The sequence below is a fragment of the Chroicocephalus ridibundus genome, unplaced genomic scaffold (assembly GCF_963924245.1).
Source record: "Chroicocephalus ridibundus unplaced genomic scaffold, bChrRid1.1 SCAFFOLD_408, whole genome shotgun sequence".
Taxonomy (NCBI): Eukaryota; Metazoa; Chordata; class Aves; order Charadriiformes; family Laridae; genus Chroicocephalus; species Chroicocephalus ridibundus.
In genome coordinates, this window is record NW_026961210.1 from 1,848 (window position 1) to 17,769 (window position 15,922).

The following is a 15,922-nucleotide window of genomic DNA, read 5'->3' on the forward strand; positions in this document are numbered from 1 at the left end:
CGCTCAGAGCTCGTGCAAAACACTTGTGCAAAGCCGGGGCTCGTGCAAAGGCTCGTGCAAAGTTTGGGGCTGGTGCAAATGCGCAAAGGGAACTGGGAGGCGACAGGATGAACTGGGAGGTACTGGGGGGGGCACTGGGGTGAACTGGGGAGGCCACTGGTATGGACTGGGGGGGTCACTGGGATGGACTGGGAGGCCACTGGTATGGACTGGGGGGGGCACTGGGATGGACTGGGAGGCGCTGGAATGAACTGGGAGGTACTGGGGGGGCACCGGGGTGAACTGGGGAGGCCACTGGTATGGACTGGGGGGGGTCACTGGGATGGACTGGGAGGCCACTGGTATGGACTGGGGGGGCACTGGGATGGACTGGGAGGCGCTGGAATGAACTGGGAGGGACTGGGGGGGCACTGGGGTGAACTGGGGAGGCCACTGGTATGGGACTGGGGGGGCACTGGGATGAACCGGGGAGGCCACTGGTATGGGACTGGGGGGGGCACTGGGATGGACTGGGAGGCACTGGAATGAACTGGGAGGGACTGGGGGTCACTGGGATGAACCGGGGAGGCCACTGGTATGGACTGGGGGGACACTGGGATGAACTGGGAGGCGCTGGGATGGACTGGGGAGCACTGGGAGGCCACTGGTATGGACTGGGAGGCACTAGAATGTAATGGGAGGTACTGGTATGGACTGGGAAGTGCTGGGGTGGACTGGGGAGCACTGGGGATGAACTGGGAGGCCACTGGTATGGACTGGGAGGGCACTGGGATGAACTGGGAGGCACTAGGGGGGCACTGGAATGAACTGGGAAGTGCTGGAATGAACTGGGAGGTACTGGGGGCACACTGGGATGAACTGGGAGGCGCTGGAATGGACTGGGAAGCGCTGGGAGGGGACTGGGGGGCACTGGGGTGAACTGGGAGGTGCTGGGATGGACTGGGAAGCACTGGGATGGACTGGGAAGCACTGGGGGGACACTGGGGATGAACTGGGAGGCACTGGGGCGTCACTGGGATGAACTGGGAGACACTGGGATGAACTGGTTGGTCATTTATTGGGCTCTGTACAGCGCGCGGGTATTTACAGGGTGTCCACCGTCCCCCGGGGGGGTGGCCCTTGGGGGACATCGAGGGGCGCCCGGGTCACCCCCCCGCCACCACCCCGAGGGGGCCCCAGGACACTGGGGGGACACCGGCGGGTGACACGGGGGACACTGAGGGACCCCCCCCAGGCCACCCCCTGTGTCCCCCACAGAGGGGCCCCAGGACACTGGGGGGAACATGGGGGACACTGAGGGACCCCCCCAGGTCACCTTTGTGTCCCCACAGAGGGGCCCCAGGACACTGGGGGGTGACATGGGGACACTGAGGGACCCCCCAGGTCACCTTTGTGTCCCCACAGAGGGGCCCCAGGACACTGGGGGGGTGACATGGGGGACACTGAGGGGACCCCCCAGGTCACCTTTGTGTCCCCCACAGAGGGGCCCCAGGACACCGGGGGGGGTGACATGGGGGACACTGAGGGGACCCCCCCAGGTCACCTTTGTGTCCCCACAGAGGGGCCCCAGGACACTGGGGGGGGACATGGGGACACTGAGGGACCCCCCAGGTCACCTTTGTGTCCCCACAGAGGCGCCCCAGGACACCGGGGGGGTGACACGGGGACAGTGGGGGGACCCCCAGGCCACCCTTTGTGTCCCCCATAGAGGCGTCCCAGGACACTGGGGGGGGGCACTGGTGGGTGACACGGGGGACACTGGGGGACCCCCAGGCCACCCACCCCGTCCCTAGTGGCAGCGTCCCAGCGGTGTCACTGGGCAGACTGGGGGGGACTGGGGCCACCCCCCCGGGGGTACCATTGGCTTTGCCGAAGGTGGCAGCGGGGGGTTGGGGGGACTGTCCCCAGGCTCCGATTTGGGGGGTGACGGGGGCGGGGGGGGACAGCAGCGGCCGGGGAGGCGGTGGCAGAGGGGGGACAGTTGGGGACCCGGGGTGGTGGCCCCCGTGGGGGTGGCGGTGCCCCCCTTGTTGTCACCGGCGGGGGGCAGGGACACCACGATGTACTTCTGGACGCTGCCGGTGACGGTGGCGCTGGGGACAGTGGGGCGCCGCCGAGACCAGTTTGACGACGGGCTGGACGCTGGGGACAGTGGTGGGTGACAGGGGAGGTGGCCGTGGGCGCCGGGCTGGTGCTGAAGGTGATCACCTGTGGGGGACAGGGAGGGGGACAGTGAGGGGACAGGGAGGGGACGGGGGGACAACGGAGGGGCACGAGACAGTGTTGGGCGCAGGGACGTGGGGACAGTGTGGGGACACGGGGACAGAAAGGGGCACTGTGGGGACATGGGGACACTGGGGGGGCAGGGGGACATGGGGACAGTGTGGGGACGACATGGGGACACACGGGGGGCAGGGGGACATGGGACGTGGGGACACGGGGACAATGGGGGGGGCACGTGGGGACAGTGTGGGGACGTGGGGACAGTGAGGGGACGGGGGGACACGGAGACAATGGAGGGGCACGTGACTGTTGGGCGCGGGGACATGGGGACAGTGTGGGGACACGGGGACAGAAAGGGACACTGTGGGGACATGGGGACAGTGTGGGGACACGGGGACAGAAAGGGGCACTGTGGGGACATGGGGACAGTGTGGGGACGACATGGGGACACACAGGGGGCAGGGGGACATGGGGACAGTGTGGGGACACGGGGATCATGGGTGGCGTGGGGACAGGGGACGTGGGGACACAGGGACAATGGGGGGCACATGGGGACAGTGTGGGGACGTGGGGACAGTGTGGGGACACAGGGACACTGTGAGGACAGTGAGGGGACGGGGGGACACGGGGACAATGGAGGGGCACGTGACAGTGTTGGGCGTGGGGACATGGGGACAGTGTGGGGACACGGGGACAGAAAGGGGCACTGTGGGGACATGGGGACACACGGGGGGCAGGGGGACATGGGGACAGTGTGGGGACACGGGGATCATGGGTGGCGTGGGGACAGGGGACGTGGGGACACGGGGACAATGGGGGGCACGTGGGGACAGTGTGGGGACATGGGGACAGTGGGGGACACAGAGACACTGTGGGGACAGTGAGGGGATGGGGGGACAATGGGGGGGCACGAGACAGTGTTGGGCGCGGGGACATGGGGACAGTGTGGGGACACGGGGACAGAAAGGGGCACTGTGGGGACATGGGGACAGTGTGGGGACGACATGGGGACACTGGGGGGGCAGGGGGACATGGGGACAGTGTGGGGACACGGGGATCATGGGTGGCGTGGGGACAGTGAGGGGACGTGGGGACATGGGGACAATGTGGGGACGTGGGGACAGTAAGGGGCACTGGGGGGACATGGGGACAGTGTGGGGACGACATGGGGACACTGGGGGGACAGGGGGACATGGGGACAGTGTAGGGACAGTGTGGGGACAGTGTGGGGACAGTGTGGGGACAGTGTGGGGACAGTGTGGGGACAATGGGGACAGTGTGGGGACATGGGGGACACGGAGACAGTGTGGGGACACTGTGGGGACATGGGGAGCACAGGGACAGTGTGGTGACAAAGGGACCACGGGGGGCACGTGGACACGGGGACAGTAAGGGGACAAGGGTACACTGTGGGGGGCACAGGGACAATGTGGGGCACGGGGACATGGGGACCACTGATGCCACCACGATGGGGACGTGAGGGACACTTGGGGTGACAATGCCACCTTGTGGCCATCGGGACACCCCAGAAGGACACCAAGGACAGGGGACATCGGGGACACTCGGGGTGACAATGCCACCTCATGGCCATGGTGACACCCCAGAAGGACGTCAAGAATGGGGGACACATGCTGGGGACACTTGGGGTGACAATGCCACCTCGTGACCATGGTGACACCCCAGAAGGACGTCAAGAATGGGGGACACACACTGGGGACATCAGGGACACTCAGGGTGACAATGCCACCTCATGGCCATGGTGACACCCCAGAAGGACGTCAAGAATGGGGGACACACGCTGGGGACATCAGGGACACTCAGGGTGACAATGTCACCTTGTGACCATGGTGACACCCCAGAAGGATGTCAAGGATGGGGGACACACGTTGGGGACATCAGGGACACTCAGGGTGACAATGCCACCTTGTGGCCATCGGGACACCCCAGAAGGACGTCAAGGATGGAGACACACGTTGGGGACACTTGGGGTGACAATGCCACCTCGTGACCATGGTGACACCCCAGAAGGACGTCAAGGATGGAGACACACGTTGGGGACACTCAGGGTGACAATGCCACCTTGTGGCCATGGTGACACCCCAGAAGGACGTCAAGAATGGGGGACACACGCTGGGGACATCAGGGACACTCAGGGTGACAATGTCACCTCGTGACCATGGTGACACCCCAGAAGGATGTCAAGGATGGGGGACACACGTTGGGGACACTTGGGGTGACAATGCCACCTCGTGACCTTGGTGACACCCCAGAAGGAGACCTTGGGGGTGGGGGCCACCGCCCGTGTCCTCAAGGTGACAGCTCTGGAGGACACGGAGACCCCCAAATGTCCCGACCCCCCCCCCCCCCAGCATTGTCCCCAGGGGCGGTACCTGCTGTGACGCGCTCGTCCCCGAGGCCGATGACATCACGATGAACTTGGTGGGGGGTGGCGAGGGCTGGGTGGGGGTCCCCGGGCGCCCCGAAACCAGTGTCTGAACTGGGAGGGTGATGGCACTGGGGACCTTGATGATACTGGGGGGACGCGGTGGCCCTCCTTGTCCTTGAGGGGCCTGGGACAAGGTCAAGGTGGGACGTGGCTGCGGGGACAGAAAGGGGACACACGGTGACACCGTGGGGCGAGGGGACACGTGGCCTCGGGGTGGGGGGGGGGACACACGACACGTGGCTTGGTGGCCCCCCACGATTTGGTGGCCCTCACCCATGTCTTCGCGTCCGTCCCCCCCCATCTTTGTGTCACCTCCCCATATCTTCATGTCCCCAAATGTCCCCAGGTCACCCGCTACCCCCGAGTGCCACCTCTTGTGTCCCCACCTCGGTGGCCCTGTGTCTCCCCCGTGACCATCGTGTCCCCCCCCACATCTCCTTGTCCCTCGTGTCCCCATTTGCCCCCCGCCCCCCCCCCCCCACCAAATCTTATGGCCCATGTCCCCTCCCCACGTCCCCATGTCCCCTTCCCTGGTGTCCCCAAGTCCCCACCTCCCTCTCAGTGTCCCCACGTCCCATCCCAGTGTCCCCAAGCCCACCCAGATGATGGCCCAGTTGACCTACTGGTCCTGCACCACCAGGCTGTAGAGCCACGTGTCCCCTCCACGTCCCCACCCAATGTCCCTATGTCCCTCCCAGTGTCCCCGGGTCCCCTCTCAGTGTCCCCAGGTGCCACCCCAGTGTCCTCATGTCCCCACATCCCTTTCCAGTGTCCCCAAGCCCACCCAGATGATGGCCCAGTTGACCTACTGGTCCTGCACCACCAGGCTGTAGAGCCACGTGTCCCTTCCACGTCCCCACCCAATGTCCCCACGTCTCCCACAGTGTCCCCAGGCCCCACCCCACGTCCACAGGTCCCCTCCCAGTGTCCCCAAGCCCACCCAGATGATGGCCCAGTTGACTTCTTGAGCTTGTACCACCAGGCTGTAGAGCCACGTGTCCCTTCCACGTCCCCACCCAATGTCCCCACGTCTCTCCCAGTGTCCCCAGGCCCCACCCCACGTCCCCAGGTCCCCTCCCAGTGTCCCCAAGCCCACCCAGATGACGGCCCAGTTGACCTACTGGTCCTGCACCACCAGGCTGTAGAGCCACACGTCCCTCCACGTACCTCCCAGTGCCCCCATGTCCCACCCAACGTCCTCAGGTCCCCTCCCAGTGTCCCCAGGTCCCCTCCCAGTGTCCCCAAGCCCACCCAGATGATGGCCCAGTTGACCTCTTGAGCTTGTACCACCAGGCTGTAGAACCACGTGTCCCTTCCACGTCCCCACCCAATGTCCCCACGTCTCTCCCAGTGTCCCCAGGTCCCACCCAACGTCCTCAGGTCCCCTCCCAGTGTCCCCAGGTCCCCTCCCAGTGTCCCCAAGCCCACCCAGATGATGGCCCAGTTGACCTCTTGAGCTTGTACCACCAGGCTGTAGAGCCACGTGTCCCTTCCACGTCCCCACCCAATGTCCCCACGTCTCTCCCAGTGTCCCCAGGCCCCACCCCACGTCCCCAGGTCCCCTCCCAGTGTCCCCAAGCCCACCCAGATGATGGCCCAGTTGACCTACTGGTCCTGCACCACCAGGCTGTAGAGCCACATGTCCCTCCACGTACCTCCCAGTGCCCCCATGTCCCACCCAACGTCCTCAGGTCCCCTCCCAGTGTCCCCAGGTCCCCTCCCAGTGTCCCCAAGCCCACCCAGATGATGGCCCAGTTGACCTCTTGAGCTTGTACCACCAGGCTGTAGAGCCACGTGTCCCTTCCACGTCCCCACCCAATGTCCCCACGTCTCTCCCAGTGTCCCCAGGTCCCACCCCACGTCCCCTCCTGGTGTCCCCGTGTCCCCACCTGGGTGATGGTGAGGGTGGTCCTGTTGACCTGCTGGGCCTGCATGGCGGCTTGCGCCCGCGCCTTCACCACGTGGGTGCAGAGCAAAGCCCCCAGGTAGCCAAACTCGGCCTTGTAGGAGTCCTGGTTGTCCGGGGGAGGACGGATCTTGGCCAGCACCGGGGCGCAGTGTTTCTGCGGGGACATCGGGGACACCGCGGTGACAAAGGGGACACCGCGGTGACAACACTGACGCAACCAGGGGGCGGAGGGGACACGCCACCACCCACCTCCCCCCACTTCGCCCCCCCTTCCTTTAAATGTCACCTTGGCCTCATGTCAGCTACTTATGGGGTGACAAAGTGCCACCCCGCCATATTGTCCCCTCCCCGTGTCCCCTCGTGTCCCCAAGTCCCACCAGGAGAAGGGTCTGGACGTGGTCGGCCCCGATTTTGTCAATGTTGCTGACGACGGGACCTTCGAGAATGTTCCGGACTCGTTCGCCCTCCACCTGCAGCCGGGGCAGGATCAGGGTCTTGATGACCTGGGGACAAATTGGGGACATTAAGGTGACAATAAGCGACACTAAGGTGACATTTGGGGGGGTAGAATGGGGAAATGGGGCCCAAGAGGGATGTGGGAAGGGGGACACGGGGACAGGAGAGGGGACAGTAATGCCGCCGTGGGGCAGGATCACAGTCTTGATGACCTGGGGACAAATTGGGGACATTAAGGTGACAATAAGTGACATTAAAGGGACATTAGGGTGACATTTGGGGGGCAGAAGGGGGGACATAGGGTCCCAGAGGGGAAGGACGGGAGAGGGGACAGTGACGCCGCCGTGGGGCAGCGTGACAGTGTGGGGTGGATGTGGGTCTCGGGGAGGGGACACGGGCGTCACCGTGGGGAGGGGACACGGGGACACTCACGTCGTGGCCCAGCTCGGCCAGTCCCGCGATGGAGCCGTAGCGCGTGGTCCAGGGCGTCTTCTCATCCACCCAGCTCTGGGGCAAAGAGGAGGGGAAATGCTGCCCCACACCCTGCCCCATAGATCCCAGCCCTGCCCCGCGCTCTGCCCCATACCCCCAGCCCTGCCCCGTGGCCCCTGTCCTGCCCCCCGGCCATCCCCTCCCTACAAAACCAGCAGTGCCCCACATCCCAGCCCCACATCTCCATCCCAGCCCCACATCCCCATTCCCACCCCACGCCCTTGCTCCAGATCCCAGCCCCACATCTCCATCCCAGCCCCACATCCCCATTCCCACCCCACGCCCTTGCTCCAGATCCCAGCCCCACATCTCCATCCCAGCCCCATATCCCCATTCCAGCCCCACACCCTCGCCCCATGTCCCCAGGCCTCACGTCCCCATCTCAGCCCCACATCCCAGCCCCACAGCCTGCCCCATGTCCCCATCCCCACACCCACATCCCCATCCCTACTCCCACCCCCTGCCCCACACCCCCAACCCTGAATCCCCAGACCCACACCCTGCCCCACATGCCGCTCACACCCTGCCCCACGTCCCCATCCCTACTCCCACATCCCAGCCCCACATCCCCATCCCACAACCCCATCCCCATCCCCACGTCCCCGTCCCCATCCCCACATCCCTGTCCCCATCCCTACTCCCACCCCCTGCCCCACACCCCCAGCCCCGAATCCCCAGCCCCACACCCTGCCCCACATGCCGCTCACACCCTGCCCCACGTCCCCATCCCTACTCCCACATCCCAGCCCCATATCCCTACCCCAGCCCCACACCCTCACCCCACAACCCCATCCCCATCCCCATGTCCCCATCCCCATCCCCACATCCCTGTCCCCATCCCTACTCCCACCCCCTGCCCCGAATCCCCAGCCCCACACCCTGCCCCACATGCCGCTCACACCCTGCCCCACGTCCCCATCCCTACTCCCACATCCCAGCCCCATATCCCTACCCCAGCCCCACACCCTCACCCTACAACCTCATCCCCACGTCCCCATCCCCATGTCCCCGTCCCCGTCCCCACGTCCCCGTCCCCACGTCCCCGTCCCCACGTCCCCGTCCCCATCCCTACTCCCACCCCCTGCCCCACACCCCCAGCCCCGAATCCCCAGCCCCACACCTTGGTGAAGGTCTTGGTGATGCGGGACTGGATGTTGTTGGTGGTGGTGCTGAAGTTCTTGCAGACCTGGGCCACCAGGCGGGCGGCGAAGTCCCGCAGCGCCCAGTGGTTGTCCACGTCCGGGCGCAGGCAGAGCTGGCGGCTGACGATGCACGTCATGACGGCGGGGATCAGCTCGTGCAGCTGGGGACACGGGGGACAGCGGGGGACACGGTGGGGACGCGGGTGACACGTGGCAGAGAACAGGGGGGAACGTGGGCGTCAGCCTTGGGGACACGGGGACAGCCCCGCGTGGGGACACAGGGAGAGCTGGTGGCTCCCGACACGTGTCGTGATGATGGGGATGAGCTGGTGGCACTTGGGGACAGGAGGGGACACCTGGGGACACAGGGGTGACACATGGAGACAGGGGGATAACATGTGGGGGACACACTGGGGGACACGGGGACAGCCCCGCGTGGGGACACAGGGAGAGCTGGTGGCTCCCGACACGTGTCGTGATGATGGGGATGAGCTGGTGGCACTTGGGGACAGGAGGGGACACCTGGGGACACGGGGGTGACAAGTGGGGGACATGGGGGTGACACATGGGTGACACAGGGGGAACGTGGGCGTCAGCCTTGGGGGACACGGGGACAGCCCCGCGTGGGGACACAGGGAGAGCTGGTGGCTCCCGACACGTGTCGTGATGACGGGGACGAGCTGGTGGCACTTGGGGACAGGAAGGGACATGGTGGGGACATGAGGAGACAGAGGCATAACATGTGGGGGACACACTGGGGGACACGGGGACAGCCCCGCGTGGGGACACAGGGACAGCCCCGCGTGGGGACACAGGGAGAGCTGGTGGCTCCCGACACGTGTCGTGATGATGGGGATGAGCTGGTGGCACTTGGGGACAGGAGGGGACACCTGGGGACACGGGGGTGACAAGTGGGGGACATGGGGGTGACACATGGGTGACACAGGGGGAACGTGGGCGTCAGCCTTGGGGGACACAGGGACAGCCCCGCGTGGGGACACAGGGAGAGCTGGTGGCTCCCGACACGTGTCGTGATGATGGGGACGAGCTGGTGGCACTTGGGGACAGGAGGGGACACCTGGGGACATGGGGGTGACAAGTGGGGGACATGGGGGTGACACGTGGGTGTCAGCCTTAGGGACACGGGGACAGCCCCGCGTGGGGACACAGGGAAAGCTGGTGGCTCCTGACACGTGTCGTGATGATGGGGACGAGCTGGTGGCACTTGGGGACAGGAGGGGACACGGTGGGGACATGGTGGGACACAGGGCTCAGCCACGCGGGACATGGGAGTGACACATGGGGGACACACAGGGGGACACAGGGACAGCTGCACGTCAGGACACAGGCAGAGCTGGTGGTTCCCATCACGTGCTGCCACACTGGGGATGAGCCGGTGGCCCTTGAGGACACGGAGGGGACACAGAGCGGTGCCAGGGGGCGGTTGGGGGGGGGGGGGTGTGTGACACCGATGTCCCCGAGGGGCCGCGGTGGCCCTGTCCCCGCTGTCACTCACGTATTTCTCCAGGTAGAGCGTGGGGTTGTCCATCAGCGCCTTCACCATCCGCATGAGGTAGATCAGCAGCGCCAGGTTGTTCTGCACCACGTTGACTCGCACCTGGAGGGGACAGCGGGGACACGAGTGGTGGCACTTGGGAACACGGGGGGACACAGTGGGGACACGGGGGGGACACAGTGGGGCATACGAGAGTTAGACACGGGGGACACACAGGGGGACACGGGGACGGCCCCACGTCAGGCCACGGGGAGAGCTGGTGGCTCCTGAGGCACGTCGCGATGACGGGGATGAGCTGGTGGCACTTGGGGACACATGGGGACATGGTGGGACACGTGGGGACATAGAGAGGACATGAGGGGACATGTGGAGGATGTAGGGGGACATACGGAGGAGGTGGCAGGGGGACACACAAGGCGGACAAGGGGACAGAGGGACCGAAGTTCTGCACCACATTGACATGCACCTGGAGGGGACAACGGGGACAGCAGGGACGAGCTGGTGGCACTTGGGGACATGGGGGGGACACAGGGGTTAGACATGGGGGACACACAAGGCGACACAGGGACAGCCCCACGTCAGGCCACGGGGAGAGCTGGTGGCTCCTGACGCATGTCGCGATGACGGGGACGAGCTGGTGGCACTTGGGGACACCGGGGGACACATGAGGACATGGTGGGACACGTGGGGACATAGAAAGGACACAAGGGGACACGCGGGGGGACAAATGGAGGACATGGCGGGGACACAGGAGGGGGACACGGGGGCACAGAGGGAGTTCTGCACCACGTTGACACGCACCTGGAGGGGACATTGGGGACAGCAGGGACACGCTGGTGGCACTTGGGGACACATGGGGACACGTGGGGACATGAGGGGACATTTGGGGACACCTGTGGGCACCACGGAAGGGGACACAACCCCCTGTCCTGCACCCCGCTGACACCGACATGGGGCAGGGGGACAATGACAAAGGGAAGGAGGTGACAAAGGCCACCCGACCTTAGGGGCTGCCACCCCCCCACACCCCCCCCCCGTGTCACCTGTCACCTCCCCGGGGGGTTGGGGACATCGCGGGGACTCACCCCCTCGGAGATGAAGGTGCTGAAACGCGGCAGCATCTGGTAGAGGCCGGGGTCGGTGGCGATGCTCTGGAGGGCCTCCTGCTTGGGGACAGTAGGGACATCACCACCGGGGACAAGGGGACACCCCGAGGGGTAAGAGACAGGGTTGGGGACACATTTGGGGACACCAGGACCCCATAAATACATGGGGGACGCAATGAGAGTGGGAAGCCACCGAGCCAAGGGGACAGCGTTGAGGTGAAGCCACCTCAACACAAAGGGCCACCTCAACGCAGAGGGCCTTGGGGACAGCAGGGATGTCCCCAGTGTCCCCAACGGGGGGGTTGGGGACACCAGGGACGGGGTTGGGGACAGGTAAGGGACACCAGGACCTCATAAATATGTGGGAGAGGGAAGGAGAGCAGGAAGCCACCAAGCCAAGGGGACATCATGGAGGTGAAGCCACCTCAACGCAAAGGGTCACCTCAACGCAAAGGGCCTTGGGGACAGTAGGGATGTCCCCAGTGTCCCAACAGGGGGGGGCTGGGGACACCAGGACCCCATAACTATGTGGGGGACACAAGGAGAGCAGGAAGCCACCGAGCCAAGGGGACATCACGGAGGTGAGGCCACCTCAACACAAAGGGTCACCTCAACGCAAAGGGCCTTGGGGACAGCGGGGATGTCCCCAAAGGGGGCTTGGGGACATTGGGGACATTGGGGCCAGGGTTGGGGACACTGACGGCGCGTTTGGCCTCGCAGGAGCCCACGCAGGCCTCGGTGATCTCCTTGTAGTAGAGCTGCTGCTCCACCGAGAGCTCGTGGACGCTGCGGGGCTTGAGGCGCAACGGGGTCCCCTCCAGGAGAGGACCTTTCTTCTCCTTCCCTGGGGACAAAGGGGACAATGTCACCAAGGGGGCTGGGGACAACCCCAATGGCCCCACAGACCCACAGCATGGACCACCACGGACGCACCAAACCCCCCTGAGATGGCCCATGGACCATCAAACCCCCCTGAGATGGCCCATGGACCACCACGGACGTAACCCCCCCTAAGATGGCCCACAGGCCACCATGGAGCCACCAAACACCCCTGAGATGGCCCATAGACCACCGTGGACCATCAAACCTCCCTGAGATGGCCCGTGGACCACCATGGACCATCAACCCCCCCTGAGATGGCCCATGGACCACCACGGAGCCACCAAACCCCCCTGAAATGGCCCACAGACCACCATGGACCCACCAAACCTTCCTGAGATGGCCTAAAACCCTTCATGGCCCCACCATGGACCTCGGAGACCCTTTAGATGCCCCATAACCAACTTGAACACCCCATGGACCCCTCAAACACCCCAGAGATGCCCCATAACCATCTTGAGTGCCCTGTGAACCCCTCCAGCTCCCCATAGATGCCCCATAAACAACTTGAACACCCCATGGACACCTCAAACACCCCATCAATGACCCACAACCCTTCCTGAACACCCCATGGACACCCCAAACATGCCCCATAACCATCTTTAACACCCCACAGACCTCTCAAAGACCCCACAGATGCCCCCTAAGTCATCTTGAACACCCTGTAGACCTCCCAAACACCCTGTAGATGCCTCTCAAACAACCTTCAACGCCCCCTCAGACACCCCCCCCCCAAACACCCCCCAACCCTTCTCCCGCCCCACAGACACCTCCCTGCCCCACAGCGTGACCCACCTTTGCCGTCAGCGCTGGCCACGCTCTGTCCCTTCCCCTTCAGCGTCCCATCGTCCTCCTGCCCCGGTTTGGTGGATTTGAGGGGCTCGGTGGCTTCCGCCTTCTGCTGCTCCTTGGGGGCTGGGGGGGGGGCGGGGGGCAAAAATGGGGGGGTTTAGGGGTTTTGGGAGGGTTTTGGGGGGGGCCAACGCCCCCCTCGAGGGGGAGGAAACAGCCCCCCGAGGAGGAGGAGGAGGGGCAGCTCCTTCACCTGGCGGGGGGTTTTCGGGGATGGCCGGCTGCACCCCCTCGATGCTGAGCCAGTGAGCTGCCGGGGATCAAAAAATAAGGTGAAAAACTAAAGGAAAGAAAAAAAAAACCAAAACAAAAAGGGTGAAATCAGCCCAAAAAAGCCTCCCCCCCCCCCCCACCCTTGAGGCAGACGTCGAGGGGGACGCGGGGCAGGGGGGTGTTGATGATGTCGCTCAAATCCACTTCTTTTTCCTCGTAAAAATACAACTCGCGGCCGCCACCGCTGGCGTAACGGAAAGGGATGAATTCCTGGGCGTGGAAGCCGTAGAGGGGCTGGGGGGGGGGACACACACAGAAAAAGGGGGGGGGGGTTAAAGGGGAGGGGGACACCCCAAAATCACCCCCCGAGGGCGTGGGGGGGTCCCCTAAATCAGGGGGGTTGACGGTACCTCCACGTTTTTGAGTTTGAGGGCGAAGTCGACGTCCCCCGTCGTCAGTTTGCGGCGTTTCCCCATGTGCATGAACTTGAGGGCGTCCTTGGTGGGGGGGGGGGGGGGGGGCGCAAAAAAATAAGTGGGGCCCCCCCAAGGGTGGAGGTGTCAGTGGGGGAGGGGACAGAGGGAGTGTCACCACCTTGTGGTGCAAATTTGGGGCGGGGGGAGGGGGGTTGGGGCCCGCTGTCACCCCCCTGGTGTGTGTGCAAAGGTGGGGGAGTTGAGGGGGGGGCACATTTCCAGTCTCGGTGTCGTCGTGTTCCCCCCCCCCCGTCCCCCCCCAAAATCTGGGGGATCTCAGGGGGGTGTTTCCCCATTCCTTGTCCCTGTGTTGTCGTCCCCAACTGTCGTCGTCCTGTCCCCCCCCCGAAACCTGGGCAATCACAGGGGTGCCCCCCCCCCCCCCCACCCCGGTGTCCCCAAAGCCAGGAGATCCCAGGAGTATCCCCCCCTCCCCGTGTACCCCCAAACCCCCCTGTCCCCATCCCCGTCACCCCCCCATGCCACCCCCAAACCCGGGCGATCCCAGGGGCGTCACCCCCCTGTCCCCATCCCTGTCACACACACCCCCCCCCGTGCCCCCCAAAACCCGGATGACCCCAACCGTGTCCCCAAACCCGGGCGATCCCGGGGTGCCCCCCCATTCCCAGTCTCTGTTCCCTTCCCTGTCACCCCCCAAGGAGATCCCGGGGTTTCCCCCCCCCGCCCCCAAACCCCAGACGATCTCGGAGTGTCGTCCCCCCCCCGCCGTGTCCCCAAACCTGGGCGATCCTGGGGGTCTGTCCACCCCCCCGTTCCCCCCCCAAATGCGGGTGATCCCGGGGTGCCCCCCCCCCCCCCAAACCTGGATGATCCCAAGGGTGCCCCCCCCATCCCCATCCCACGTCCCCCCCTCCCCGTGTCCCCAAACCCGGGCGATCCCGGGGTCTGTCCCTCCCTGTCCCCCCCCATCCCTGTCCGCGCCCCACCCCACCCCGTCCCCCTCCCCAGCTCCAGACGATCTCGGGGTGCCCCCCCTCCCACTCCTTACCTGGGCCACCTCCTTGAGGCGATAACTGGCCTCCTCGGCCAGCAGCTGGCAGCTCTCCTCGGGCACGGCCCCGGCCCCCACCGCCTCCGCCATGGCCCGCATCGACTCGGCCGCCAGCAGCGTCTGGCTCAGCTTCGCCTTCTTCTCCTCAGCCATCCCCCCCAAAAACCCGGGGGGGACCCCAAAACCCGGGGGGACACCCCAAAAATTGGGAGGAAACCCCAAAAACGGGGGGGGGGGGGGGGAGGCACCTCTCAGGCCGCCTCCCCGCTTCCCGCCGCCGCCATCTCGGCCCGGCCCCTCAGCGCCGCCGCCATCTTGGCCCGGCCTCCCTTCAGCGCCAGGTCCCGGCCGCAGTGTATTAAAAGCGGGGGGAGCGGCTCCTCACCGAGCTCCTCGTTCCCACTTCCACAGGCTCTTATGAGACTAATAAGTTATAAATATGCGACACAGGGATTGACAGGGCTTGTCGCGATAGAGGAGCGCCGGGCCGGAACGGGGCTTACTATTATCCTGCCAGGACCTGGGACAGGGCGGGGGAGGCGGGGGCTCTGCGCATGCGCGGAGCGGCGGGAGGGGGCGGAGGGAAGCGCGCGTGCGCGAGGCGGTGGGAGCTGAGGTAACGGGGGATGGGAGAGACCATTGGGGGGGGGGATTGAGGGGGGACCATTGGGGTGGGGGTGGGGGGGGGTGGGAGGGACCATTGAGGGGTGGGGGGACCGCGGCGGGGGGGGGGGTTGGGGGGGTGGGGAGAGACCACTGGGGGGTTTGGGAGGGTGGGAGGAACCATGGGGGGGGGGGTATGAGGGGGACCATTGGGGTGAGGGGGGGGTGGGAGGGACCATTGAGGGGGATGGGGGGGATTGGGGGGGGGCGGGAGACACCATTGGGGCGAGGGGGGGACCATTGGGGGGGGAATTGGGAGGGGAGAGACCATTGGGGTGAGGGGGGGGACCATTGGGGAGGGTTTGGAGGGATGGGAGAGACCATTGGGGGGGAATGGGGGGGGGTTGGGAGGTGGGAGAGACCACTTGTGGGGGGGGGGGCGGACACCATTGGGCTGAGGCGGGGGGGGGGAAATGGGGGACCACTGGGGGGGCTCCTCCAACCTTCCCCCCCCCCTCCCCCCCCCCCCAGGCCACCGCGACCCGACGACCTCGACAACCTCCGACCTCTGACCTCCCCCCCCCTCCAGGACCCCCC

General features: G+C 65.6%; 1 protein-coding gene across 1 annotated transcript; it reads right to left on the reverse strand.

Annotated features, from left to right (window-relative positions):
- Positions 1 to 1,536: 1,536 nt before the first annotated feature.
- TAF6 (TATA-box binding protein associated factor 6) lies at positions 1,537 to 15,141 on the reverse strand. Its single transcript, XM_063321618.1, is given in 16 exon segments — positions 1,537 to 2,107; positions 2,109 to 2,156; positions 2,158 to 2,208; positions 4,614 to 4,820; positions 6,559 to 6,732; positions 6,956 to 7,081; positions 7,467 to 7,541; positions 8,647 to 8,829; positions 10,185 to 10,286; positions 11,270 to 11,347; positions 11,992 to 12,134; positions 12,965 to 13,084; positions 13,215 to 13,271; positions 13,375 to 13,528; positions 13,645 to 13,731; positions 14,720 to 15,141. Coding segments are annotated over 16 exon segments (2,079 nt in total). The 5' UTR covers positions 14,876 to 15,141; the 3' UTR covers positions 1,537 to 1,789.
- Positions 15,142 to 15,922: the final 781 nt, after the last annotated feature.